The 25,753-nt window shown below is 53.5% G+C and overlaps 9 protein-coding genes across 9 annotated transcripts; 4 read left to right on the plus strand and 5 right to left on the minus strand.

Annotated features, from left to right (window-relative positions):
* Positions 1 to 1,302: 1,302 nt before the first annotated feature.
* On the plus strand, positions 1,303 to 1,692 carry GCG54_00011242 (uncharacterized protein; the record flags this gene model as incomplete). The annotated part of the gene is made up of 1 exon (XM_045411147.1): positions 1,303 to 1,692. One exon carries the CDS (start codon positions 1,303 to 1,305, stop codon positions 1,690 to 1,692), a length of 390 nt encoding a protein of 129 aa, XP_045268205.1.
* A 1,538-nt stretch (positions 1,693 to 3,230) lies between these two features.
* Positions 3,231 to 5,021, minus strand: GCG54_00011243 (Cytochrome P450 71D8; the record flags this gene model as incomplete). Its single annotated transcript, XM_045411148.1, has 2 exons — positions 3,231 to 4,490; positions 4,548 to 5,021. The coding sequence occupies 2 exons, from the start codon at positions 5,019 to 5,021 to the stop codon at positions 3,231 to 3,233; spliced, it is 1,734 nt and encodes a 577-aa protein (XP_045268206.1).
* Positions 5,022 to 5,524: 503 nt separating this feature from the next.
* GCG54_00011244 (4-hydroxybenzoate polyprenyltransferase) lies at positions 5,525 to 6,529 on the plus strand (the record flags this gene model as incomplete). Its single annotated transcript, XM_045411149.1, has 1 exon — positions 5,525 to 6,529. One exon carries the CDS (start codon positions 5,525 to 5,527, stop codon positions 6,527 to 6,529), a length of 1,005 nt encoding a protein of 334 aa, XP_045268207.1.
* Positions 6,530 to 7,251: 722 nt separating this feature from the next.
* GCG54_00011245 (putative oxidoreductase yanE) lies at positions 7,252 to 8,096 on the plus strand (the record flags this gene model as incomplete). Its single annotated transcript, XM_045411150.1, has 3 exons — positions 7,252 to 7,310; positions 7,377 to 7,800; positions 7,872 to 8,096. The coding sequence occupies 3 exons, from the start codon at positions 7,252 to 7,254 to the stop codon at positions 8,094 to 8,096; spliced, it is 708 nt and encodes a 235-aa protein (XP_045268208.1).
* A 287-nt stretch (positions 8,097 to 8,383) lies between these two features.
* Positions 8,384 to 9,492, minus strand: GCG54_00011246 (Short chain dehydrogenase sol3; the record flags this gene model as incomplete). Its single annotated transcript, XM_045411151.1, has 2 exons — positions 8,384 to 8,507; positions 8,573 to 9,492. The coding sequence occupies 2 exons, from the start codon at positions 9,490 to 9,492 to the stop codon at positions 8,384 to 8,386; spliced, it is 1,044 nt and encodes a 347-aa protein (XP_045268209.1).
* An 856-nt stretch (positions 9,493 to 10,348) lies between these two features.
* On the minus strand, positions 10,349 to 12,269 carry GCG54_00011247 (FAD-dependent monooxygenase yanF; the record flags this gene model as incomplete). Its single annotated transcript, XM_045411152.1, has 6 exons — positions 10,349 to 10,623; positions 10,707 to 10,912; positions 10,967 to 11,394; positions 11,456 to 11,517; positions 11,577 to 11,914; positions 11,989 to 12,269. The coding sequence occupies 6 exons, from the start codon at positions 12,267 to 12,269 to the stop codon at positions 10,349 to 10,351; spliced, it is 1,590 nt and encodes a 529-aa protein (XP_045268210.1).
* A 1,239-nt stretch (positions 12,270 to 13,508) lies between these two features.
* On the minus strand, positions 13,509 to 15,374 carry GCG54_00011248 (uncharacterized protein; the record flags this gene model as incomplete). Its single annotated transcript, XM_045411153.1, has 4 exons — positions 13,509 to 13,735; positions 13,815 to 14,278; positions 14,346 to 15,110; positions 15,163 to 15,374. The coding sequence occupies 4 exons, from the start codon at positions 15,372 to 15,374 to the stop codon at positions 13,509 to 13,511; spliced, it is 1,668 nt and encodes a 555-aa protein (XP_045268211.1).
* A 1,040-nt stretch (positions 15,375 to 16,414) lies between these two features.
* GCG54_00011249 (FAD-dependent monooxygenase OpS4) lies at positions 16,415 to 17,899 on the plus strand (the record flags this gene model as incomplete). The annotated part of the gene is made up of 2 exons (XM_045411154.1): positions 16,415 to 16,689; positions 16,819 to 17,899. The coding sequence occupies 2 exons, from the start codon at positions 16,415 to 16,417 to the stop codon at positions 17,897 to 17,899; spliced, it is 1,356 nt and encodes a 451-aa protein (XP_045268212.1).
* Positions 17,900 to 19,948: 2,049 nt separating this feature from the next.
* On the minus strand, positions 19,949 to 24,487 carry GCG54_00011250 (uncharacterized protein; the record flags this gene model as incomplete). The annotated part of the gene is made up of 1 exon (XM_045411155.1): positions 19,949 to 24,487. The coding sequence occupies one exon, from the start codon at positions 24,485 to 24,487 to the stop codon at positions 19,949 to 19,951; it is 4,539 nt and encodes a 1,512-aa protein (XP_045268213.1).
* Positions 24,488 to 25,753: the final 1,266 nt, after the last annotated feature.

Below are 25,753 nucleotides of genomic sequence, written 5' to 3' on the forward strand. Positions count from 1 at the left end.
ACGGCCGCGATGGATAGGGAATAGCCTGCCCGGGCTGTCCCTTTTAGTGTTCAATGCCAAGCCTGTCATTAACAAATGTAGCAAACTCTTCGTTCTGCAACCTTCTTGCTGTGGTCTTCATTGGGCGCAGTTCACCCACATCAGGATTGCCTGCCTTTGTGTTACCCCAGAAAGCATACGTCTGGACCACACTCTCCCTCCTAATGGTCTTCAGCCTTCTGGGTTAATGGCAACCGCCTCATTAGGTACTCGGTACATCAGATGTGGCGGTGTATCGAAGCCTGGATTATTGCTAGTCCACTCGAACACCACACGGCGCTGCGTGAGGTAGCATTTGAAGAGGGCCAACAGATGGTTGGCAGTTTGTGCGTTTCCTTCCAGTTCGAGCTTAGCAGGAATTTCTAGCGCACCGTGAGTGTTATGAGGTAGCAAAGCACCGTCCCACAGAAGATGAGAATGGATAAACATCCGGCCCGTCTTCAAGGACATCAAGTGGTATGCATGCATTCAAATCGCTAGGTATGCTTGAGGAATGAGCCTTACGGCCTTCAACGGCTGGTGCTACTGCGGCAATGAATGACAACGGCCTCTGGCGGCCTTGGGGTTCGGCAAACAAGGCAATTGTGTCTGCGGGTCTCCACTGAATCTACGTAGTTCTCGAAAAGTTTCAGAGACTCAAACCGGATATGGTACCGGATATGGTACTGCGTTCCGACCGCGGAGCCGATGCAGCATAAAATTCCGGAAGCCGGTGCAAGCTCCGAGTGTCGCTGGTCATGCCCCGTGGCTCCCGAGTCCGCCTCTCCGTATGACCCACATAGGCGCCGTGAGCTCCGTTTCAGCACTGTGACCCTCCCCAAGTGTGCTAAATATGCCCCGGACGGCCCACTAACATGCTACAAACCAAGGGTGATCAGCACGCACGGAGCGCCATCTGCAACTGCCAAGCACGATTGCCTCAGTCGCTTCGCGTGAGATCAGTGAGGAGGGGAAGTTTAACCTGGAGACGGTGTGCCATCTTGTTTCTTGGCTGGTCCACGTAAGCTGCTGTTTCTTGCAAAGAGGAGAGGGATGACAAGACTGTGTAACTTGGTTGAGACTGTTGATTGGAATAAAGCAACGGCTTAGGTGAGATTGTTTCTCCCCCACGTCCCGAAGGATGGTATATATATGACGGGAGGTTGCGAAGACGTGCTTCTCATACGGGAGCTCTCAAACCATCCAGAAAACCATAATTCAACTGCCACCTTCTCAAACCAAACCGCAACTACTTCTCGTTCAAGCCGAAAAAAATCCACCAAAATGTCAAACGTCAAGACGATTCCCACAAGCGAATACGACGCCGTCGTCAAGGTCGTTCAAGATTTCTACATCGGCGGCTGCGCCAAGGGCGACAGCGCCCTCCTCGCCCAGGGCTTTCACAAAGACGCCACGATGTACGGCCACATGGCTGATGGCGCCCTGCTCGGCGGCCCCATCCAGAACCTCTACGACTTCATTAGCAGCGCCGGGGCGGCTCCTCAGATGAAGGCGCGGTGCGACATTCTGGCAATCACACCGACGACAGCTGTGGTGAGGGTGGACATGGAAAAGGATGCGGCGGGAAACAGCTACACGGACTTTCACTCATTGTTGAAGTTCGATGGGGAGTGGAAGATTATTTCAAAGGTTTTCCATACTCATGCTTCATGAGTGGCCGGTGGGTTGAATCGAGGTGATGTATGGGACGCATAGAGATTCAGGCTCAAATGGGCAATAACACCAAGAATTGGAATGTGAATGAAGGCATATGAGACTCTGATTCTTACTCTCACTTGATGACTAGAGTCATTATGCGAATACCCTTTCTCCCTAATATCAGATTCACGAAACTGCGAAGTTGTATCAATTGCGTATTTATTCGATGTTTCGCATCTGTTTTCCAGTCTCTCTCTTTCGAATAATTCCAGCCCACACCCACCCACTCTATTTCTTCCAGCATTACAAGCTCCAATTGGACAGGTTTGAGTGGTAACTCATATGGGGGTTCTCGATGATGGAAACACTTGGCAGAAGGACACAAAATTGCACAGGACCGACTCGGACTGATTCAAGTGAATAAACGGAGAGAGATGTGTGATAGTAGCATGTTCAATTATGAGCCCAACTGAAAGGTAATCTGGGCCGTATGCATCCCCTCTGCAATGGGGCAAAAGTTTACGGTTCAACGTCCTGAGACATGGATTTGCCACCATGTGAATGAGTCGGCCGCATAAGAAGAGATTGGGCTGTCTGAAAAGTTTCAAGTAAACCACACCGAGTTCATATCTAAATAGTACCATCACGGGTCTTCAACTCCCTCAGAACCCTGATCCTTAAGCTACGCATCCAGTGTCTACCCTTACGCACTCTCAACTTATTTTCCAATGTATGGAGCTGGTCATCTACTTTGCGATATATAAGCACATCTGTCTTCCGACGTGAGTACTTAGCACAAATGAAATCCCATACGCCGTTGACTTTGTCGCACCCTAGAACCTTGCTCAAGACGCCGACTGGCAGCTGTACTATCATTGCTTCATGTTGCGGCCGAGATTCGGAACCATCGTTAGGGAGTATTGGTATCGACCGTCGTCGAGACAGTATTCATCCGGTGTTCCACGAAAGCTACACCGATAGAAGAGATCTCTTGTCGTGCAAAAAACGGTAAACTGGTGTCGGGCAAAGTGATGATTGCTCCTCGACCAAAAGCCGCTAGGTCATTTCAGTCGTTCTCAAGCATGAGGAGCAAGATGTAACCATTCATTTTTATGATTCTTGTCCTTCAGTTAGCCACACACAGGACACGTCATGGATCCTCTCAGTGACAGGTATACACCTTCAAGAAGGAGCTTTGTGACAGTCACCGTGGAGGAATTAAAACAGTGATAACAAGGCAATTTGATGGCTGCATTTCTTTCAGTCAATGCTCTGGTATCAGGGTTCTTCGAAGCACTCCACAGAGATACGTTCGTCATATGATGCAATTCAGCAACCATGATTCTGAAACCGCCCTCGTAGGTAAGCATCCATCAATGTAGAAGAGAATAATCCATGGTTTCGAAGAGAAAACAGAGACCTTGGCAGGATCTCTAGGTGGGCTGATAGGTAACGGGCGGCCTGGCGCCTTCGGAAACGGCACGATGGACAGGCACTTTGGCTCTATGACTGGGACCTTGACAGCCATGAATCCATCTCCTGCATTTTCCACATCACTGAGAGACTTCAGATACTCGCAAGATGCAAGTTTTCGGTGCTGTAACGAGCGAGTCGTATGTCTCCCATGATACATGCTTTTCTGGCACCTCAAAGTCAAAAGTCCACAGCAGCAACGTCAGCAAGATCCTCAATTCCAGATACCCAAGCCTCTTGCCCCAACAACCTCTGTTTCCTGCGCTAAAGGCCAATGCCGGCCCGCTGGCTGCGTTGAAGACCAATGAGCCGTCATCTGCTCTCTTGAGCCAACGTTCTGGCCGGAACGCTTCCGGGTCGAGGTCGTCCCAATTCTGCCTTGACGGCTTGTAAGTCTTGGACGTCTCGCTTCGCATCGACTCGTCTACCGGAACCGCAGGCATATTGATGGACGGGCCCGTGAGGTTGAGAAAGACCTGTGTGTCTGCTGGGACTGGATGGCCGAGCACAAGGGTATTTGTGTTCGTTGTCACCATGATCGTAACCACCGGGGTGTTGAGCCGCAGCACCTCTTCAATGAAGGCGTCCAGGTAAGGGGCATGGCGTACAAGCTCTGTTGGTGTGGGTAACCTCCCCTCTTTCCAAGCGGCAGTGTAAGTGTTGCGGAGGTCGTCCCGAATCTTGGTTTGTTCTGTAGGGTGTGCGAGAAGTTTTCGTACCAGCCAGAGAAGGGAACCCGTCGAGGTGTCATGTCCGGCGATGAGATATCCCGAAAGCTGGTCCAGAATACGAGGGTCTCGAAAGAAAGGCTCTCTGTCGGCCTTCTCGGCCGCCCTCATCTCTCGCTGAATCGTGAAGTCAAGGGCCGATTCCGGCTGGCCGCCTTGAGAAAGTCTAGGAATGGCCGCAGTGATCTGCGATTCTACGTAGTCCTTCAGGACGCGTTCTGCCTTGCGCACTGACGGGCGAAGTTTGTTGACGGCATGGTAAAGTCGAGGTGAAGGCATGTAGAACCCCTTCCACAGAGATTCCTCATTCACCCCCAAAGCCCAGAGTTTGAGGGATTGGTCGGCGGCAGGAAGCTGAGCGAGTTCGTCAACTTCCGAACTACTATCTGTGAAATGCGACTCTTTATTGTCGTGGTCGGACAAATAAGAGAGTTGGCGCTTGACATCTCCGCCTTCGGGCCCAAGGCCAGTGGCTGCACTCAATATGGCGTCGAAGGAGAATTCAACAATGTCGTTGAAAACATTGAACGGTCGGCCCCTTGCAAGACGAGCCTTCGTCCGCCAGAGCTCCAGCAGGTTGCAAGACACAGCATAGACGTGGGGCGCGTTCACCTGTGGACTGGATGTTATTCGAGAACCGTCTCATAAGTTGAGGAGATTGATACATACCGAATGAAGGAATGATGGGGCCATAAGGTCTCTCACCAAGTCTCTGCTGCTCTTGAACCGCGGATCAAATGTCTCCATTGATGGGAACGCATGAGGTAGGAGGCCCCTAAAGACGTCCACCTTCTTCCCTCTCTTGAAGTCGACCGCATCCCGGTGGCTCAGGATGTCATTGACCTCGCGGTAATCAGAGACGAGTACAGCCGGCTTCGCAAATGGACCCAGAAAGATCTGGGTGAGGGCAGAGTTGTGCCTAGGAGCCTGCGCTAGAAACCAAGGTCGGATTCCCTTGCCGCTTTTGTCCCATTCTTCGAGCTCAGTAAGATCTCCCATCAGGCGTTTAGCGGCGCCGCGGTTGTAGGGGATTCCATGGAGAGGTTGACGATATGCCAGTCTGAGGATCCAACAACAAAGAGTGAGGACTATGACACCAACGATTACCGCCGGAGAGACCTGAAGCCACGGAGTGTTGATCATTTTCGATTAACGAGAGGGTGTTTGAACTGAATGGACAACGGCGCAGGAGATGTCCCTGACGGCTGGTCCTCAAAGCTCAAAGCCAATGTGTCAAGTGCATAGCCCCAAGGTCCAGATTTCCGCTTTGGACCTTCGGTATTCCTTAAACGAGGCCCAGGCAGCAGTCCCCGTTTAGGGTGCGCCAGGATTCATTGAGATCCATCGCTGTGCATACGAATTATCCCTCAATACGCCCATAGGGTGTGCGATCCCTAGATGTTTTGCCCCTTGGGCGTGTACGCATCGCACGGAGAAATGGCTCAGGGGTGTGGGCAATTGTGAGAGCTTCAATGAGATGGAGAGAGTTAGGATGGATGGAAATACTCTGATATCTCTCTCCAAGGTTACTTAAAGGGGCGTTGACAGATTCTAGGAGATTATCGTACGACTTACTTCGTCATTCGGCCCATTTCTCTATCACATCTTAGTCCTCCACAAACCTTCCCATACGATTGCAGTTCACCATGTCCCAGACGACGCTATCTGAAAAGCAGGCGCTTGTGCAGGGCAAAGAAACAACTAAATCAGACGGACTCTCGCAACAGTATGGTGGTCTTCACCCCGAAGGCTGGGTCGATCGGCTTCCCGAGTCCTGGATCCCCTACATCCAGCTTTCTCGTCTGAGCCCGCCAGCCGGCTTCTTCCTCATCTACTTTCCTCATACCTTCGGCGCCCTCCACGCCGCGAGCGTCCACGGTCTCCCAATCCAGGATGTCCTTCGCGTGTGCCTCATACTGCTAGGCGGGTCGTTCTTCTGCAACAATGCCAGCCACGCGTGGAACGACCTCGTCGACGCCCCCGTCGACGCTCAAATCGAGCGAACACGAATGAGACCCATCCCTCGAGGTGCCATCTCATACCGCGCCGCCTTCATCTTCGCCTGTACGCAGGCAATAGCCGCGGCTGCGTTTCTGCTCTTCCTACCCAGGGACGCAAGCTTGGCCGCAATCCCGACAATCATCGGAACCATCTACTACCCTTGGGCAAAGAGACATACCAACCTACCGCAATTTGTTCTCGGGTTCTGCCTGACGTGGGGAATTATGGTCGGCAGCTCCGGAATGGGCGTCTCTCAGCCGTGGACAGATGCCTCGACTGTCAGCCTACTGCTGGCATCCATTCTCTGGGTTGTTGTGTTTGATACGATCTACGCCCACCAGGATATTGTAGACGACCTGAAGGTTGGGGTCAAGAGCACTGCGATCTTGATCCAAGGGTTCGCGAAGCCGGCTCTCTGGTCGATGTTTCTTAGCATGATTGGTTGTCTCATAGCGTCTGGCTACTACGGCGGAATGGGACTCCCATACTACGGACTCGTGGTCGGAGGATGTGTTGTCTCGGTCGGTTCAATGATTGCGAGAGTTGATCTCGCCGATCCCGCTAGCTGCTGGCGCTGGTTTTCTCAGGGCTTCTGGCTCACTGGAGCAGCGATCGCGAGTGGTCTTCTGGCTGAGTACTTGATACTGTAAAATATTATCCTTCATCTTAGAGCAGAGGGTTTAGTCGTCAGTAGTCTCAACTACTCATTGGGACGGCAATCATCCAATAGAGTACACGTGTGGCAGCTTCGTCGTCGGAGCGCGCTGGAAGCTATCATCCTGTAAGCCTTGCTTTCATTTTTCCCATGGTGACAAGTGCACTTTCGTCCGGTGCCTCATTTGAATACCCCTACAATGATGAGATGTATGCCTATCAATACTGGAGATGATAAATGCAGTTACCGGGGCTTTCCAGAAGAATATTGACTACCCTCTGATCCACCCCCACGACCCACGTCTGAAAGACCGCGCATCCTTGGCTGTCTGGCACCACCCGTAAGGCTGCTGTCGTTATCAACGCAGATGCACTAGCGGCTCCATCAACTTTCACCCATGCATTAGGCGATCTAGGCCCATTGGACCCTTACCAGGGTCATTGTGTCAACCTCGCCTTGCATTCTGCCCCTGGCCCTCACGTAAGACTGACTAGACCTCGAACACCCCACTGATCCTAATCCTTCGGATAGGCCCCTGGCGGAGCCGATTCCTTCGCTAACATCTGCCTGGGCACGGCATATGATCACGGCAGTTGTCGCGACGGCTTCTTCTGCTTTATGTACTGGAAATCAACAAGCAATGCTTCCCGAGAAGCGATTACTAGCCTGGATTTCACCGAAGGTGACGAACTAAACACCGGAGAAACCTTGCCCAGCATGCCCGAGTCCGACAAGAACGCGGTGAAGTACTCCGACTCGGACACTCTTGTCACAGTGTAATCACTCTCACCCCCATCCTCTTTGAGCCTCGAACCTCAGTGACCGGGCTAACTATCCCACAGTCTAAATGGTGCCGTCGTCGGCCGTCTTATTCAACACCCGGAGCGCTCATTTGCCCTACGAGTTGAGCTAGACCTCGTGAAGGGCGCCAAGTTCTTCGAAAAGAAGCCTCCCACACATTTCCATCTCCAGGAAGAGTACATTGAGGCTGTTGAGGGGAAGATCATCGTTGAGCTCGAAGGCAAAGAAATCATCCTAGGGCCGACGGACGGCCGATTTCCCATCAAGCCGTACGTCCATCACCGGTCGTACCCCGTGCCGATCTCGGGCCAGGACGACGGCATCACTCAAGTCGCCTTTCTTCTGTCTGGTGAGAGGACGGACAACGTCTTTGAGTTGAATCCCGTGTTCTTTGAGAACTGGTATAAGTACCAAGACGACATTGTCGTGAAGGGTGAAAAGATCGACTTCTTCCAACTTTTCTGCGTATGTTGTCGGATGTTCCTCTGCGCCCCTCGCGTCGGCTGGCGTTGTTAACTAACTCATTCCCAATTTAGACATTTGATGCTGGAGGAACCTATGTATCGTTTCCCAGCTGGGTTCCTTTCGGGAAGTACTTCTCTGTCGGGCTGGGTATCGTGGTAGGGCGATGGATCGGGAGCGGATTGCTCGGGTACCAGCCATTCTATCGCAAGTGGACAACAGATTGGGATCTTGCATGCGATAGAATGAGTCAGACGGTCTTCCAGAGACGATTTGTAGACAATGTAAAGGCCGATTAAACGTTTTCCCGCTTTCATAAATTCTTTCAGAGGCTTTCAATTCTCATTTAGCAGTTTCCCGTTGAGTTTGGTGCTTCCGGATCGCCGTAGTGTCGAGGCATCTCAACCAAAGAAACAAGTTCTTCTGACATGCGCTGGAAAGAGGATTAGGATAGAGATACAATGGAAGACACCGAATAGTTCATCCACATTGTGGTGGTAATCAATTAATTTGTATTTCATTGCTCCCTAGGATCTAGTTCCGGCCACAAAGATCTAAAAGCTGTAAGACCTTTGACTGTAAGTGTCTATTTGCCAGAAATCGTTCGAATAATGTCCCCGACGTGGAACGGTTCGAACTCCTTTAACAACTCCGACCATAGCTGTTCTTCGATCTTCTCGCCTTCGGGTGTATAAATGATCGGCGCCAACCTTCACATTCGAAACTGTTAGACAAGAATCCTAGGTTAAAGGAATGCATCACTCGGGGAACTGACTTGAATAACTTGGTAAACGACAGGAATAGTCCGTGGGTTTCTTTCCCATGGTTGATGACAGCGTCAGTGACCAGTCGAGAACCCACGACGGCGGTATTGGCGACGCGCTTCATGAACACCTTGGCCACGGCGCCAGAAAATGTCTTGTCATGCTCGCGATTGAATTCGGAGTCATGTACAGAGCCGGGAGATACTGAATTGATCAGCACCACAGATGGGGGGACGAGTGCCGCGAGCTTGTGAATGAGAAACTGCCCAAGGAGCTTCGTCACAAACATGCGATCTAGCATATCCACCTTTCCCTCCTTGTCCAGGGAGGCCAGGAGAGGGAAAGTAGACTTCTCCGCAAAAGAAGTCCATGCGGCGACCTCAGACGAGGTGAAGGTGATGCGAGCAGGTGCTGGCTGCTTTCCGACCTTGTCCTTGAGGACCGGCAGGAGCTGAATGGCGAGCAGGGCCGTGGAGATGAAATTGACCTGTACCATCTCGTCATGGCCTGTCTTGTCGTTGAAGACGCGCTTCGCATGACCGACGCCCGCGTTAAGGACGACATGGTCGATGCGGTCTAGTGTACGGGTGCGCTCGACGAACTTGAAGACGGACTCATAGACGGACAGGTCGAGCTCCCACACTTCAATGGCGGCGGCCGGGACCTTGCGGCTAGCAACGAGCTTCGCGGCGGCTGCTTTGCCCTTCTCGAGATTTCGCACCGCGAGGATGAGCTTGCTTAGGCCGAGACCCAACAACTGACTGCCGACCTCGAAGCCAATGCCCGTGTTGGAGCCAGTGATGATGGCGGTCTTACCGCTGAGGTCGACATCGCGGATCTCGGCGGGCTTGAAGGTGACTTGCTGGTAGAAGAAACGAGAGACGCTCGGTTGGGGCTGAGGCTCCGTGGTGGTGTCGACGTTGGCCGTCATGTTGGAGGTGAGGGAGCAGGATCAGAGGCGGAGAAAGAGAAGACCAGCACCGACGAAGAGGTCGGACAGGAAGTATTGGCGTAGGTGCGGGGGTGGTGGCGCGGCGGTAGAATGATGCCGGGGTTGAGTTGTTTGCGATGCGCGCCAAGGCCAGGCACGATGAGGCACAGTTGGCAGCCTGGCGCATGTTGCACTCCAACACGCTCGGCGCGAAGCCCGTGGCGGTAGGGAGGATGACAGTGGGGTTCGGAGCTGACGACCGTGTTCGAATTGCGGAGGCGGTCATTGCTCATGATTTGCTGGCGAGATAAGCAAAGTACAGGGGATGCAGATGACAACGAGATGACAGATTCCGGAGCGCGTCCCAGGCCGCAAGCCACACGGGTGTGAACCCCACGGCATTGACCCGCAGCCTATGAGAGGGGGGCGCTCCGGCGCACAACCGGAACAGGCCGACCCATCCACACCACGGGAGACCCACTCTTTCCGAAGGATGCGGAGGTGGGTCCTTTGCGGTACCTCCCGTATTCGGACAAATGAGGCACGCACAGTACGTACCTTTGCCGCTATGTAACAGCAACTCACCGATCAACTTACAGCATCAACATGGATTAACATTCCTCACTGGCTCCTTGAATGCGCTATGCACTTAAAGCGTAGATATGCAACGTTCACGATCTTTCAGGGGTGGGCGTCCGATGGCTGTCTTACATTCCCGCTACGTTAGGCGCCGCAATCTCAACCGCCAACAAGCACCAACGGCCAATGTGACAGAGAACCCCGGCAGCACTCAATCAGATGCTCCACCCAAAGATTGCGACACATCCCTGTACGAGGTTGCCTAAGTTGCCCAGACTCACGCACGCGAGACCAGGAACCCTCCGTTCTGCTGCGTCTGGAACACCTGCTTCGGGTCGTAACTAGCCGCAATGCTCTTCAACCTGTCCAGATTCGCTGCCCCATACGACCGGAGGGGATTCTGGTCCCTGGACGCGTCGTTCATGTACTCGAAGTCCAGATGCGAGCCGCGTGATTGGCCGAGCTCTTTCCACTTCTTGGTGGTCTCGATGGACACAGACCGAACCACCTCGTCGTCTTGCTCATCCTCCCAGTCAATGATCGTCGTCCACCCTGGAGCCGGGTTAGCTGCTGTGGACTGTGGACTGGTCTGGACGGTCGCGCCGTATTCTAGGCATTGCGAGAGTCGGACTTACACTGCTGGTCCCCGGTGGGAATATTCAGGGGGTTGCCTCCCTTCTCGACGCCTTGGTCAATGAGGTGTTGTCCCACATGCTGAATGGCGAATGTCTGGTTGGCTCCAGTGGCCTCTCTGACTGCAATCGCCTTTTCCCGCCAGAAGTTGTACATGTCAATGGTCAGCTCCGTGTCGATGCGCGAGCTGTATCCCCTGTAATCATGCCTGCGAAGTACTTTAGTACATGTCTCGGAGCTTTTCTACCGGGGAACTACTTACCGTCCCGGCAAAGTCGGGAAAGCTGACTGCAGTAGCTGAGCCACAAACGCGAAAGTCGTGTTCAGAGGCGGGAGCGCAGTAGCAAGAGGCGTCAGGTTGCCGAACGGGGAGAATGCATCCGGACGCCGAGCTACGGGCTCCGAGTACACCAGGCCGACAGTGATGGAGTCGAGAGACACAGTCAGAGCGATGGTCGACTTGAAGTCTGACGCCCCGTCCTTCTGCCACTCGTCAAAGGCTCGGAGGACGTCCTCAGCCTGGTCGACGGAGTAGATGAGGATTTCACCCCAGACATCGTACACCGGGATGGTGTAGAGGTCGTACCGGGTGACGACGCCAAAATTGGGGCCACCGCCCTTGAGGGCCCAGAAGAGATCCTGGTTCAGGTCGGCATTGGCGTCGATGGTTGTACCGTTGGCGAGGACAACCTGTGAAACCTTGTGAGCTTTTTGATGGGCAGCTACAAAAATGACTAGCGACGGAGCATACCTCGAAGTTCTTGACATTATCCGCAGCAAGTCCGAACTGCTCTGATACGTGAAAGTAGCCACCTAAGACCTGATCAGTGTTTCTGTGGAGACCAACAAGCCGTCTGATGGATGCGACTTACCACCCAGCATCAGACCCCCAACACCGACAGAAGGCAGCCTACCACCCATGACGACAACCTTGTCGGCGTCTAGAGTGGAGTACACGTCTCCCCATCTTCCGCCTGGGCCGACACTCGCGAAGGCGCGGTCATCGGACAGCGTGACTCCATTCAGTCTCTGCAGGTCTACGAGAACGCCCTCTTGGCCAATACTGGCCCAGCCCGGGTTCGGGGAGTGGCCGCCACTGCGAACGGCAAATTTGGTCCCGAAGAACTCGACTATGCGGAGCGAGACCGACACATCGCTTGCGTCCCTTGGCTGGATGACGCAGTGCGGCTCAATCTGGCAGGTCTGTGACCTGCGGGCATTGTTTCAGTATCAACTCTAGAATATGCGATGATGAATCCCAGGGAGGGGAGGGGGTCGACTTACCAATTCACTTCCACGGCGGTTTGATCGACTATTGAGGCATCCACCTGGGGTTCGCCAAGGACATACTGCGCCAGGAGACATGCGCCTTCAACTGAAGAGGAAGAACCGTTTCTTGGGCTGTACTTTTCCGTGAACTTCTGCAGGTCTTCATCCGTCACGCCTAGGCTGCGGGCAAAGTCCGCAAGCTCGGTAGTCCTGGTGACTGGTGCGGCTGCACCTGCGACTGTGCTAGCAGTGCCGAGGAGGCAAAAAGCACCCGCAGCGATAGTGAGAGACTTCATGATTGAGGGTTACCGGGAGCTCGTCTGGGGATACGGAAGCAGGTCACATGGTCGCACTGGATTTAGTGCAATATTATATATCCGTAGACGCCAAAGGGACGTCCACCGGCCCTGAAATCCCTCCAAATTGGTTCGAACGCTAGGCAACGGTCTTCCATTAGGCACGTATGGTCGTTGAATATTGGATGTGAGACCTTTGATCAGAATTCCATGACTACCCGGTCTTGGTTCCAAATGCAGGGCTCAGCTGTCGTCTTGAATATTCGTTGCTTTCCTAGATGTACCCCATGAGTGATTAACGGGCGTATTTCTTGTCTAGGCCAGCTTCCTGGCGTCTGACGCAGAGACGCCGAGCTCCACCACCTATCAATAAGCCGATACACCGGATGCAAGGTCTTGTTGGAATCTCGCCTTCGACGTCCGTAAAGGTATCGGGGCGGCACGGCTGACTGGCTCCGCTCTAGACGTCAGATTTCGCATCTACAATTGGTGGAGATACAGTACATCTGCCTTGGCCTATTATTATTTACGCCCTTCAAATGGGGCATATGCAAGTAAACCATGTTTTCTTGCATATTGACAGGGCTGGAAGGTGACTGACCAGGTTCTGGTTCATATAGTCTGTGAGGAAATCGAATATCCGGCCCAAATCTGGCAACAGGGACCCAATTATCATGGCTGGGGCAGTACCTGGGAATCAAGGTGCTCCATTCAAAATGGGGTAGCTGCCTACGAATCCCACCCCACAGCCACGTGTAAGCCAACGTTAACGGTGAGGCGCTTGATTCATAGGGAACTTCGGTTCGAAGCGAGGTACTTCTGTAGCATGGTCAGCATCGCCCCTGATTTCTGCGTTAGATTTACCAGAAATCTGGCGCTGGCAGCTGTCGGCGTCGCTATTATTGCAACGATATTACTGTTCGTCCGAAAGATGGACCCAGTACCATGCTGACAGTCCGACAGAGCATCCAGGCTTTCGGCTCCAGCATCGTACTCTGGATCTGCATTGTCCCAGCAAATCTAGACCACTGGGCCGCATGGTCAAAGTTCCTTGATGATTGGCTGCGACTTATCCATCTACGGCGGCAAAGCCCTCTACGCTGGGAGAAGTGGAGGTAGATGGCCCCACGCAACAGGTGTCAGAGGAAGTACGCTCACATTCCACGAATGATTATTTCCATTTCATCCATGGCATCTAGACATGAACATGGGCGGGGCGTATGCTTGCCCAATGCGATGCTACTCTGACTTCAGCCTCCTCAGCCGAACCCTAGCGTCACGGTCGGGCGACATGGCTATGAACCCCGCAAACCGTCTGTCGTCCAGCGGCGGCCTATCGGACTTCGATCCGTCCGCGTTGGTCCATTCGACAAATTCAAACTCGAATTTCGTGACCAGGACTGCGATCGCTAGCAAGATTTCCTGCTTGGCAAAATGGCGGCCAGGGCACATGACGTATCCTCCGCCTGAGAAACGTCAAGAACAAGTGGTTAGCAGGGCTGCTGTCATGAAAGAAGTACTCAGTCTCGTCATTATCGTACTCACCATATGGGAAAAATGAGCTTGGACGTCCTTTCATGGAGAACTGCGGCCGTCTGGTGGTTTTACCACTGCAATCGTCGACCTCGTCAACGTATTTGATGTGACGCCAGGCCCAGAACTCAGACGCTGGATGACCCTCGGCGCCCCAGACTGCCTCTTCGTAATGGGCAATTTGAGAGCAAGTTTGCACCAGCGCCCCCTTCTCGATGTTGTATCCGTTAACCACGAGAGGCTCGGTGGCTTTGCGTGTGACGTTGAATGACACGTGCAAGCGCATGATCTCGACGTACAGAGATTGCATGAGAGGGAGATTGATCAACTTGCTTGCGTCTATCTGACGCGTCCCGTTTGTCGGATCTGTTGTGAACGCGCCCAACGCCTCGTCGCTGACGGCCTGGAAAAGAGCCGCATCCCTGATTATCTCAATCATTGCCCACACTGTCACGGGAACCGTGTTTCCATTCAGGCTGTCCGACGACTCGTCAGTAAGATAATGTGCTGCCCTGTCTGCCTCTGTGATTTGAATCAACTCACCCGAAGAGCGACGCCAGCGTGTGGCCGGCAGCTGCGTGGTTGGAGAAACCCTTCTCTCGGAGCCACTTGGCCGTCTCTCGGGACAGTCTTGAGCCGAAGTGAGGCTCCCACGCAGAGTCCCTGTCGGGACCTTCCCAGTCAAAGTGCTCCCATGCCGAGTCGATATGTTTCCGAGTCATGGAGTGAAGTTGGTCCTTAATCGCAACTGATTTGCGCTGGAGAAACTTTGGCAATCCCCAAACGAGAGTGCCGGCAATGTCATCAAAGTCCCAATAGCACTGCACGAACCCGGGATTTAGATCAATAATCTTGGACCCGAAGAGTGAGATTATAGCACTCTCTGCCATTGCAGTCTTGAGCACATCGAACAGCTGGACCGTGGCCCATTCCTCGTCGAAATGCTTGTCCAGCCGTTCCGCGAATAACTTGCAAAATGAGTCGGCGAGAGCGTCAGAAAACTTGCGGTTACTAAGATACTCCGCATACAAACGGTCGTGACCCAGCCAGTAGCGCTGGTCGTCGGGCGTGGCGAGCCCCTTGGCTGGGACTTTAGAACGCCCGGATTTGTCGTTGGCGAACTTGCTGATCTCCTCGCGGTTTAGGCCCCAGTGCTTGTCCATGAGCATCAGCTGGAGAAAGTTGCCATCCAGTAGCCCTGGTGAATTGAGGACAAATTGGACATTCTTTGGGCCTGTTACTATGTAAGCGGGCATACACCCAACATAGAACTTGACGATGTTCGTCTTGGTCGCCTCCAAGGTCTCTCTGTGTTTATCCGTCAGTTTGCCATATACACTGGTTCGGGTCGGGATCTTACGCGACCCGGTCAATGAAGACGCCGGCATTGGTCAGGTATCCGATTGTGTTCGTGATGAAGGGGACAGTTTCTTTGAGTTGTGGCGGCGTGTTTGGTGTAGATCGAAAACGAATGAAGGCAAAAAGTGCCAATGTCAATACCACGATGAGACATACAGCGTGGGATATGGGAAGATCTGTCACCGCTTCGTATAACGGACGAGATTGAGACATGGCGGGCGGTACAGTGTGTCGAGCCCGTCCAGACAGCTTCAGAGCAGAACACGCCAACTGGGAGAGATATGGATAGCAACCTTTGCTGCTGAACAACTGCACTTTCTCTTCACCACTCATTGCTCAAAAGTTCGCATTCCTTCTAAGGAATGACACCCAGTCTTGATGAAGACCCTAGACGCGTTGTATGGGGTCCCCCACGTTGCATCCACCCATGTCTCGCCGAGTCACCATGTCAGCGAGCAAACCCAGAGAAAGGCGTCGCCCCCACCACGCAGCACCCACACAGGCCATCGTGGAGTCGCCGTCGAGACCGCTCCGTAAGGATTTGCTCAGCCTGTAAGAGGGGCAAGGGTCCTTTCTAGATAGCAACTTGCATCCGAGGATCCGGAATGGTAGGCTGGTGCCTCGGAAGGATCCTCTTAATGGAATTCACCGTTGCTCACAGTGAATCTTTCACGCCCAATTGGTCCAGTTCAACTCAGGGACTAGTCATTCTAGCATGGAAGCTTGCATATGAGGCTGCTGTCTTCAACAAGACTCTCAGGCGTGTTCCTATCCATAACATGGGTTTTGACCACGCCCCTTTCGGCCCCACTCACACAGAGGTGTATCCGTTATCATTTGATAGAGCCGTAATTGGCAGGTTGAATGCCCAAGCCGTGAAGACAGAACACCAACAAAACAAAAATCACGCATGGTGAAGGGTCTTCATGGGGGCGGACTGTAACGGGAATCTCGTCCGGGATCTCCTGAGGATTCGCTGCCTGAATCTGCTGTACTCAGCCTTGACTCGCCGCATCAACTGTAGCAGTGTGGCGGCGATTGGGGACTTACTGTGCTAGGCCTCGCAAGGGCTTTCTTTCCAGGCTGTATTGTATGCAGCTGGTAGCTGGAAAGCACTTGGTGGTGCGGAGACACGGACATGACTGGGCTGCGTAATGTATATAATCTGAAAGAGAAATTCAGACTGCAGGGAGGCCTACCAAGTCGTCCATCAAGTCAAGCGTGCTGTTCATCTGAGTAACTTCTTCGTAATTATGGGGCCTTCCGAGGCACGACCTTACTTTTCAAGCCGAAGGGCCGTGGCTCCGCTCAATGTCATAATTATCGGCGCCGGTATCGCGGGGCTGTCGGCCGGTATCGCCCTTGCGCAGACCGGCCATTCAGTGACCATCCTCGAGCGAGTACCACAAATCACGGAAGCCGGGGCCGGCATTCAACTTGCGCCCAATGCCACGAGAATTCTCCGTAGAATGGGGGTTATCGAAGAGATCATGGAGCATATGTCTGTTCTTTCGAGAGTCAGCATCAGGTATGAACATCGCCCAAAGATCGGTAGGGATTTCATGATACGCTTTGTCTCCTGAAGTCCACTCAATCTGAACATTCACCTCTCTTTGAGTAAACTATGGTTTTCATCCGCTTACACGAGTTCTGATAGGCGGTACGATAGCGATGAAGAGCTCGGATCAAGCCCACTGATGCCAGCCATCGGCATCCGATACGGGGAACCGATGGGCGTGATACACCGTGGTGACCTGCAACGCATACTTCTGAAAGCTGCTCTGGAGTCCGGCTGTTGCATACGGACTTCACAAGTCGTCGTCGGCGTGCATTCACGATTCCTGCCTCAGGTGCAAGTAAGAGACGCTCTGACCGGGATGTTCTCATGGATTTCCGCGGATCTCGTCGTTGCAGCTGATGGAATCAACTCAATTGTCCGGAAACAGCTTTCCACGGCAGCTGAGTTCTCAGATGAGCCGATGCCTGGAGGTGACGCAGCGTATAGACTGCTCGTACCCCGTGAGAAGATCAAGCACGACAGTAAGCTTCTGCAGATGCTGGACCAGGACGTAGCTGTTCGGTACATGGGTCCAGGAGGCCACGTGATGGCATACCCTGTGAAGAGGAACACACTATATAACCTTGTCCTCCTACACCCTGCAAAGGAGACCGATCAGAGGGATATCGCATCAGAGGATGTCTGGTCTACCAAGGCTCATAGGAAAGCCATGCTGGACTTCTACAACGACTGGTCTCCCGCCGTCCGAGCATGGCTGCGACACGCTGAGGAAGAGATTCTGGAATGGAGGCTCGACACGTATCCTGCCATGCCTCGTTGGGTCCGTGGAAACGTGTTGCTGCTCGGAGATGCGTGTCATCCTATGCTGCCGTACGTTGCCCAGGGCGCCGCCATGTCTATAGAGGACGCCGCTGTACTGGCTGCCGCATTGACGCGTACGTCGAACGTCCCCTTGGCGCTGGAAGTGTACGAGACTGTTCGCAAGGAACGGGCGGACAGGATTGCGGCGAGTGCGGCGTCAACTGGACGCAGCCTTCACTTATCAGACGGCCCGGAGCAGGAAAAGAGGGATGATGCGATTCGACACGCTGTCGTTGGAGGCGATCGAGAGGACCGCTGGTGTGATAATGAGTGGCAGGACTACATGTGGGCCACCGACGTGACGAGGGATACGATTGAGAACTGGGAACAGCTGGTGGGATTTCGGCCGCGATTATAACGAGGAAAGATATTTTGGTCTACGAGCTTCCTCAACATACCTTTTCAATGCGTTTTGAAGCCTATATAGGGCGCTAAATGATCCAACATGTATGGGTGTACTGGGAGTCAACGTGACATTCATGCGAAAACACATGCGGTTACTCTCGGAACTCCGAAAACGTTCTTTTACCAAGCGGCTGTTCGCCATGAAATTCGACGTCGAGAAACATGTCTATTGTTCAATTTCCGTATGTCGGGATAAAACTCGCCGTATTTGTTGTCTGAGGCCCGCGGAGCTCTACTGACGTGGTGGTTGGCAATGCAGGCGGACCGGACCGCGCGGGACGGCCTGGGGTCCACAAGAGCGTCTTTCACCGAAGGCAATTGGAGCAAAAACTTTTATTCTGTCGCTGAAGCTATCATCAAAGAAGAATCCGTAGCCGCGGTACGTTAAGCTTTGCTCAAGCCATGGAAATTTGGAACTCCATGCTCTAGACTTGCCCGTTGGATACTAGGCTTCGTCGTGTTGTTAGTCCAGAACTCACCTTGATGGAGCGAAACCGTGAGAACAACAAACGTTGAGTATGCTGCGGGTTGGAGATGTGCCCACGTACTTTTGCCATCATACGACGAAGATGTCCTCACGTGTTACTCAGGGGGCCAGTGATCAGAAACATAAATAGATGCTGTCTTTTCATGAAATGCAGTGTTGCTTGAAGACAGAGCATCCTGCCACATCATCCTAGTCACATCACACCATTGAAATCCACTTCATAATGATCAGTACCTTCACCACCTTCCTCGTCGCGGCCTCGGCTACCACTGGCGTCCTCTCTGCCGCTGTCATAAGTCCAATCTCACAGCGTGACACCGGTGCCGGCCTTATATACGACCCCTCCGTCGTCGGCACTCCCGCTTGGGATACCTTCCAGGATACGGACGTCCTCTACTAGATTGACGCTGACATAGACGCTACTAATGTCTTTGTTCTTTAATGTGTTGATGCTGTGAGGTCAAAACTGTGCCGTTTGATCACTTAATTCGCTAACATATTCATGCAGGGATTCAAAGGTAATTGTCTCGTCTTTGGAACCCCCTTGGCACTTGTGGTGAGAATGATGAAAGCATCATTAGAGGACAGGACGCTGATTGCGTGTCTTGTAGTCATATACACCTCGTTTTCGGCTTCGATCGACAAGACCTATGAGGACATGGTGATTTCGTTGTCCACCAACACTGGTGGAAAGTGTCGCTTCTACAAGTAAGTAGAGCTCATTCAGGGCAACAACCCGCATCTGATGTTAATCAACGAACCGAAAGAAACCATGCATGCAACGCTGGAGGCCACGACGTTCCCATCGTACTGCTACCGCGGGGTCTCTTTTATACACGAAAGGCCAAACAGCCAAAAACAGAATACCCCGGCACCATATTCAGGATCAACGAATCTTGTCTTGACGATCCACCCCCCGCGATCATGCTAGCACGCGAAACCTGCAAATCAAACAGGCTCAACATCCTGTCTAGAAGGCATATCGGAGTGGCCTCTGGATCCAAATTGGAGAACACCCCTTTATAGCATGCCTGCAAGTTCGGCACTCCAAGTCACTCGAATCTGTCTAGAGTTACAGTCACGACGTCTCAGAGCATAAAAGGTGTGGCCAATGGCGGGCATTGTCATTCGTGGACAATTACTAGCTAGTGTACAGTATTCGCCAGACATCCATCTGGCAGGCGATGCAAATCGCACCGCATCTCAATGCATTCAAAGTCCCCCTTCCTTATGCGTCCGTTTCCCCTTCATTTCCGTTGATTTACGGTCATTCCCCGACGATGCAAATGCTGTACCGGAACCATGATGCTATGCCGATATGAGAAAATCAAAGTAGAAAAGTCGCCGTACCTGTCCCCGGCCGCCCCTTCTCCCATATTCCGTGAATAATAAACCGAGTTCGTTTCTCCGCCTCGATTATTGGGCGTTTTTTAGACAAAAGAAAAGGGAGCCCATCTCCCTAAATCCAGCTAAATGAAGTTGGATATGTACATTGAGCCGCGTGGGCGGTGCGGACTAGTTGTCGTGTCTGAAGGTGCACTTGTCGCCTCTGGCACACTTGCCCTGCTGCCAGAAGCTGCAAGGCTTGGTTCCGATGAGAGCGCGGTTGACCGGTCGATGAGGAGGGAGCGTGGCCCCGCCTGGAGCGTTGCCTTTGCGGTTCTTACCCTGCTTGCCCCTGCCACCCTCGCGATCCCGGTTCCGATCCCGGTCGCGTCCACGGTGTTCCTCAGATTCCTCCCGGCTATCCCGATCGCTGTAGTCGATCAACTTCCGTCCGTAAGATGGTTTGTTATACGAAGGCTCCGGCGTGTGATCGACAGCGGGCGGCTCGGGAGCCGGGGGTGGCTGTTGCTGCTGAGGCTGCATCTGCGCGAGCATCATCAACTGCTGGTAGCCCTGGTCCTGAGGGTTGAGACCGAAGGCACCGGCCTGAGGTGCGCCCTGGGCGGGCTGCTGGCTCATTTGAGACAGGAGTGCTTGGAGCTGAGCATCGCCTACTTGCGGCATTGGCGCTGCTGGGGCCGCCGCAGGTTGAGCGGACTGCTGAGGCTGGGCACCTGGCATGGATTGCATCAGAGCCATGTACTGGGCGTACCGTTGCTGTTGCTGGTAGTAGGCTGCCCACGCGTCCTGGTTGTCCTGGCTCTGGGGCGCTGTCTGCTGTGCGCTTGCTTTCGCCTCCGCATCAGCCCGAATTCGTTCTTCGGTGTCCCTCTTCGCCTTGGCCACTGCATCTTTCTGGAATCCAGCCCACCATTCCCTGACTCTCTCTTGATCATGAGCGAGCCAGTCAGGCGGGTTGGTTGCAGGGTAGGGCAGTCCTCGCAATTTCTCGACAACCTCTTCGATGCTGTTCGCGGCCGCCTGGATACTTGGGTCCGGGTAATCGTAGCGTCGCTGCGTCTGAGGTGCTGCCGCATTGTAAGGGTTATTGTCCCTCCAGTCCTTCAACTTGTCGGACATCAGAATGCCGTGAACCTTGTCGTCAAATGGTATCGAAGGGATAGGCTGCATGTCGGCTGCAGATGGGATGATCGGCTGAGCAGGGGGCTCTCCAGGTGGAGTCATGTTGTACGGCTCGGGAGTGACAGCAGGTGCAACAGGTTTGAGGTTGCCCAGAATGGAGTTCAACTTGCTGGCGGGGTCATCCTTAGCTTCGAGACGCTTCCGAGCATAATATGCCGCAGCTTCCCAGCCAAACTGCTGACTCTCCTTCCATCGCTTCTGAATCTCGTCGAACTTCGCATCACCCTGGGGAAGCTGCACGGTCTTGGCGTCGACATTGGGAACTTCTGGCTCTGGGGGCGGCGACTTAGGCGTGGGAGGAATATCCGAAACGTCCGTGTAGATAACCATGAGTTCCCTGTTCTCTCGATCCGCGATCGTCTTCTGCTCATCCGTGTGGAAAGTCTTACTACCACCTCGGGTGACAAATGACTTGTCGCGGTACTCTTGGGCGATGCGGGATACGTCGGCCAGGATAGGCGGGACATATGGCTGATAAGGCAGCTCATCCTCGTCGTCTTCGTCTTCGTTGAAGTTGGCACGCTGCTTGAGCATCATTCCCTCAGAGCGATCATCCGCTGCGTCCTTCGTCATATTGTCTTCATCCTCCGCCGCTTCTTTGTGGAAGACACGAACTTGTACCAACTCCGATTCGGGCTTCCAGGTAACCCGCAGTTTGCGGCGAGCCTCCTTCCTGAGTCGCTTTGCCTTTTCCTCGGGAGTTTCGGGGGTGTCTCTCTTGTTAGCATCTTTCGCTTGCGTTGCCTGGTTCTCTGCCTTGGGGGTGTTGATGGAATCAAGAAGAGACGCAATGCTGGAAAGCGAGGAGCTAGAGGCTGCAGCTGGTTTCGGGGCAGCTGCCTTTGGCTCGGGCTTTGGCGGAGCTGGTGCCGGCTTCTTGTCAATATCCATTGGTGTAGCAGAGGACGAGGCTTCGGGCTTTGGGGCTTCCGGTTTTGTCGGCTCCTTAGTGATTGGCTTGGGAGGTCGGATCTTGCCTGCAAGGAGTGTTGACGCGGGACGAGGCTTCGAAGCAAATTTTGACTGGAGAGACCCAGCCGTCGCTGGCTTGGCACCCGTCTTGTTGGCCAAGGTAGTGTTCGACGATTCCACGGCCATCTTCTTGACAGTTCGGGTGTCGCTGTCATCATCGCGGGCCCTCTTGGCGGGGGAGCCTTCAACAGCCTTCGTTGCCGGCTTGGTGGCTTTGCTGGCTGGAAGGGCCGATGACGTCTTCTTTACCTCGACGCCATTGCTTGTCTCGGTGTCTTTCTTGATCCTCGAGGCAATCGTTCGCACAAGCTCCTTGACCTCATCGTCGCCCTTGTCTGCAAGACGCTTCCGAACATTTTCGAACTTCACGTCCTTCGACACTTTCTCAGACATGCTGATGTTGGACATGAAGCGAAGAAGTGCTTTTGGGAGGGGCCCATTGAAGTCGGCGGCCTTGATGCAGCCAATCAACATGTTGACCAAACTCAAAATACCCTTTTGGTGACCGCCCAAATTTTCCAACACCGCTTCGTCGCCGTGTTTAGCCGCCGCCTCGCAAACCCTGGTAAAAATTTCCTTCTTCAGGTCCGTCTTTCGAGTCCACTCGGCAACGACAGATGCCGGCTGGCCCTCCTTGATGGCCTGATCAACCTCCTGCTTTGCTCGGTTCATCTCTCCTCTAATCTTGATCAAGAATTCTCCCAGTGCCTGGACGGCGCTGGCGATGAGCGCGTTCGTTCTCGTGGCGGTAGGATCAATGTAGACAATGCCCAAGATGTCCCAAACGGCGCCCTCTACTGGGTCTGCAGGGCGAGTTTCAGGACGGATTGGTTTCTTCCGCTCTTCCTCCTCTTCTTTCTTAGCCTTTCTCTGAGCTTTGGTCTTTACAGCCTCATCGGCTTTGAGCTGCTCTTGGAAGGTGAAAGGATAATCGGCGTATTTCGGACGGCGGTTACCCAGCTGCTTCATCTCACGGTTGTACTGGTCGAGCAGCGCTCTAGCCTCAAATTCTCGGTCCTCGGGCTTCGCGGGAATGGTCCCGGACGGCCGATACCGGTCTGCGAACTTGCCCTGGATTTCACATGGAAGTTCTGAAGCCAGCTCTGGGATGATGCGTTTCCCACTACTTGACGGTAGAGCAACAAGAGGCGCGAGTCTATCGTAGCCCTTGGTAGATAACTTTACCGTTCCAGATGATACAAGAAATGGCGCTCCTGGGATTGGGGGGAAATTCTTCTTTGCCGCGGCACTGCGCTTCTTGAACTGGTTCACTGCGGCAAGCTCTTCGTCCGTGCTTGAAGGAAAAACCAGAGTCTCGCCATCGTCACCTTTTCTCGCCAAATCATTGGGAGAGTCCGCTTGCTCCGGCTCCTCCTTCTTAGTCACACGTTTGCGTTTCTTAGCGGGAAGTTGGTCGGGAGGCGTGGCGGAATCAACTGGTGGTGTGCCGGGTGGGATTATAGGTGCCGCAGCAAGAGGCTGGTGCTGTTGCTGTAAGTTGGGCTGTTGATACGCAGGTTGCTGATACTGGAATTGCTGCTGCTGCTGCTGCTGCTGCAGTTGCAATTGCTGAGCCTGAGGATGAGGTTGAATTGGTCGAACCGGGGCCGGGACCGCCTTTGCCTGCTGGACAGGCTGTGGAGGCGGCTGGGATACAGGCTGCGGTGTGTGCTGGTTCGCGCGTGCCTGTTCAACCTTCTGCTTTGGCGCAACAGGCTGGAATGTTGGAGCGACATTGGGCTGGGCGTATTGCGTTTGTTGAGGCACAAGCTTGGGTTGTTGATAAGGAGGTGCTTGATTAGCCTGGAAGGGAGGCGGAGTCGGGTTGGAGAATGGCTGGTTTGGCTGGTGCGCATGTTGAGCTTGGAAGGAGTGTGGTGACTGTGAGTAGACTCTGTCAGGCTGTGCCTGATGCTGCCGGGGTGACTGTCCATAGCCTTGGGGAGCGGGAGAATAAGACTGGGGAATGGAGTCAAATCGCGGCTGTGGTTGTGATTGTTGCTGTTGTATTTGCGCAGAGCTTTGGTGGCCATGCTGAGGCATGAGCTGGGACTCGTTGTATTGAGACACATTGCCGTTGAACAATTGGCTGTTCTGGCCATTGTACTGGATCGCAAAGTCTGGCGTGTGGTCGTGGTTCATGTTATCAATGTTTCCACCGAAGTCAGTCTTTCCTTGCTGGCCATACATGTCTTGAGGGAAATCATGAAGACCAGCCAGAGGATCGTCTTGGCCTGGGTCGGCATATGAAGGGTCCAAGGCAAAGTGGTTGTGGCCATTATGGAAGTTGCCCTGGTTCAAAGCGGACATTCCATTATGGTCACTCGCTACAGAAGCGTGGGCTTGATGAGGCGACGATCCAAAGGGATTGCTCTGAGCACCGTTGCCTTGAGGTGCAAGATGGGAGAAAGCATTTTGGTCATGGATCTGGGTCCAGTCTTGAGCACCACCAAATTGAGTTGATCCATTGGAGAACCCAAAGGAGCCCGGCCAGATATTATTATTATGGCTCTGAGCAGAACCTGCCTGGCCGTTGGTCTGCCAGTTCTGCATTGTGTCGGGCTTGCAAAGCCTGATCTTGTCGACTGGCAGACTGGATATGCACGTGATGGATATGGAAAGAAATGCCAAATCCTCACGAGTTCATTGGGCGGAGATGAAGTACACTGCACAGCTACGGCCAATTAGCATTTGTTCCTTCGGTAGCCGGATCGCTGGCATGCAGGCTGGGGTGGCCGAGCGCCGGATTTTTATCAGACGAAGAGGCAATGAAAAGCCACCTTTGATTGAGTCAAACAGGGATGTAGAAGGAAGGTGGGGTGGGGATAAAAATGTTTGAGCAGAGTTAAGCCGTGTTTGATAAGGCAGTTGGCAAGGAGGTATTCTCCCAGTCAAATTGGCTGGCAAGGCACCTGTTGTGGGAAACAATGGGACCCGACGGCTAATTGCCGGTCGGAGACTTGCAGCTTACCTTGGTGGCAGCGAAAGATGAAAAGGGCGGCTAAGCCGAAAGCAGCGGTCCAGCAGGGATGATGGTGTGGTGCTGCGCCGAACAAGACTGAATTCTGATGGGGTGGGAATGACGAAGGCGATCGTGGTGTCTTTCCGTGTGTCGTGTGGATGAACTGTAACTCCAGTCAGCGATCAGGAACCAGAGTGCAACGGTCTGCAATGTATGGTGATGCGTGATGTGTGAAGAGCTGGATTTGGCTTGAAAGCTGTCGATGAACCACTTGGCTCCGGCCCAAAGATGCAGTGAACGTCCCCAGCTGGCAAAGTTGACCAAGAGGAGGCACTCGCGATTGGATGCCAAGTTCGACTTTTGCACATTAGGGACACCAGCGACGTGATCTTTCCCCCTCCTGCGAGGATTGAAGAACACGAGTGGCCTTGCGTGCTTTGACGAATTGGATGACTGGCTTCGAAGTTTTCAGCCGCTGGGAAAAAACTGAAGAAGCCGTGTTGAATGTTATCATTGGCAATCCAGCGAGGTAGGGCTCCTCGTCTCCCAGTCGACCGATGAGTGGTGAGGTGAGGTGGTCTTCAGTGTTGGGTGGTCCCTTGTTTGCAGTGGGCTTGATCCTGCCGACCGGTCGCTGTGGTGGTGGTGGTGGTGGTGGACGTCAAGGCCAGATTGAGGTGCGCTGAACAAGTCAGAGTCCCCTGGAGGAGACCCGCCCCCTGCATCCAACCCAGCAGGCTGAGCTGAAGACCAAGACCAAGCCCAAGCCTAGGTCCCGGTCCAGGACCAAGGCCGCGCAACAGAAACTGACCGGAGAAGTCGGAGTCCCAGGCCAGTCTGCAGAACATGCTGTGAAA

The sequence above is a fragment of the Colletotrichum gloeosporioides genome (genome assembly GCF_011800055.1).
Source record: "Colletotrichum gloeosporioides strain Lc1 chromosome Unknown consensus_17, whole genome shotgun sequence".
Lineage (NCBI taxonomy): Eukaryota > Fungi > Ascomycota > Sordariomycetes > Glomerellales > Glomerellaceae > Colletotrichum > Colletotrichum gloeosporioides.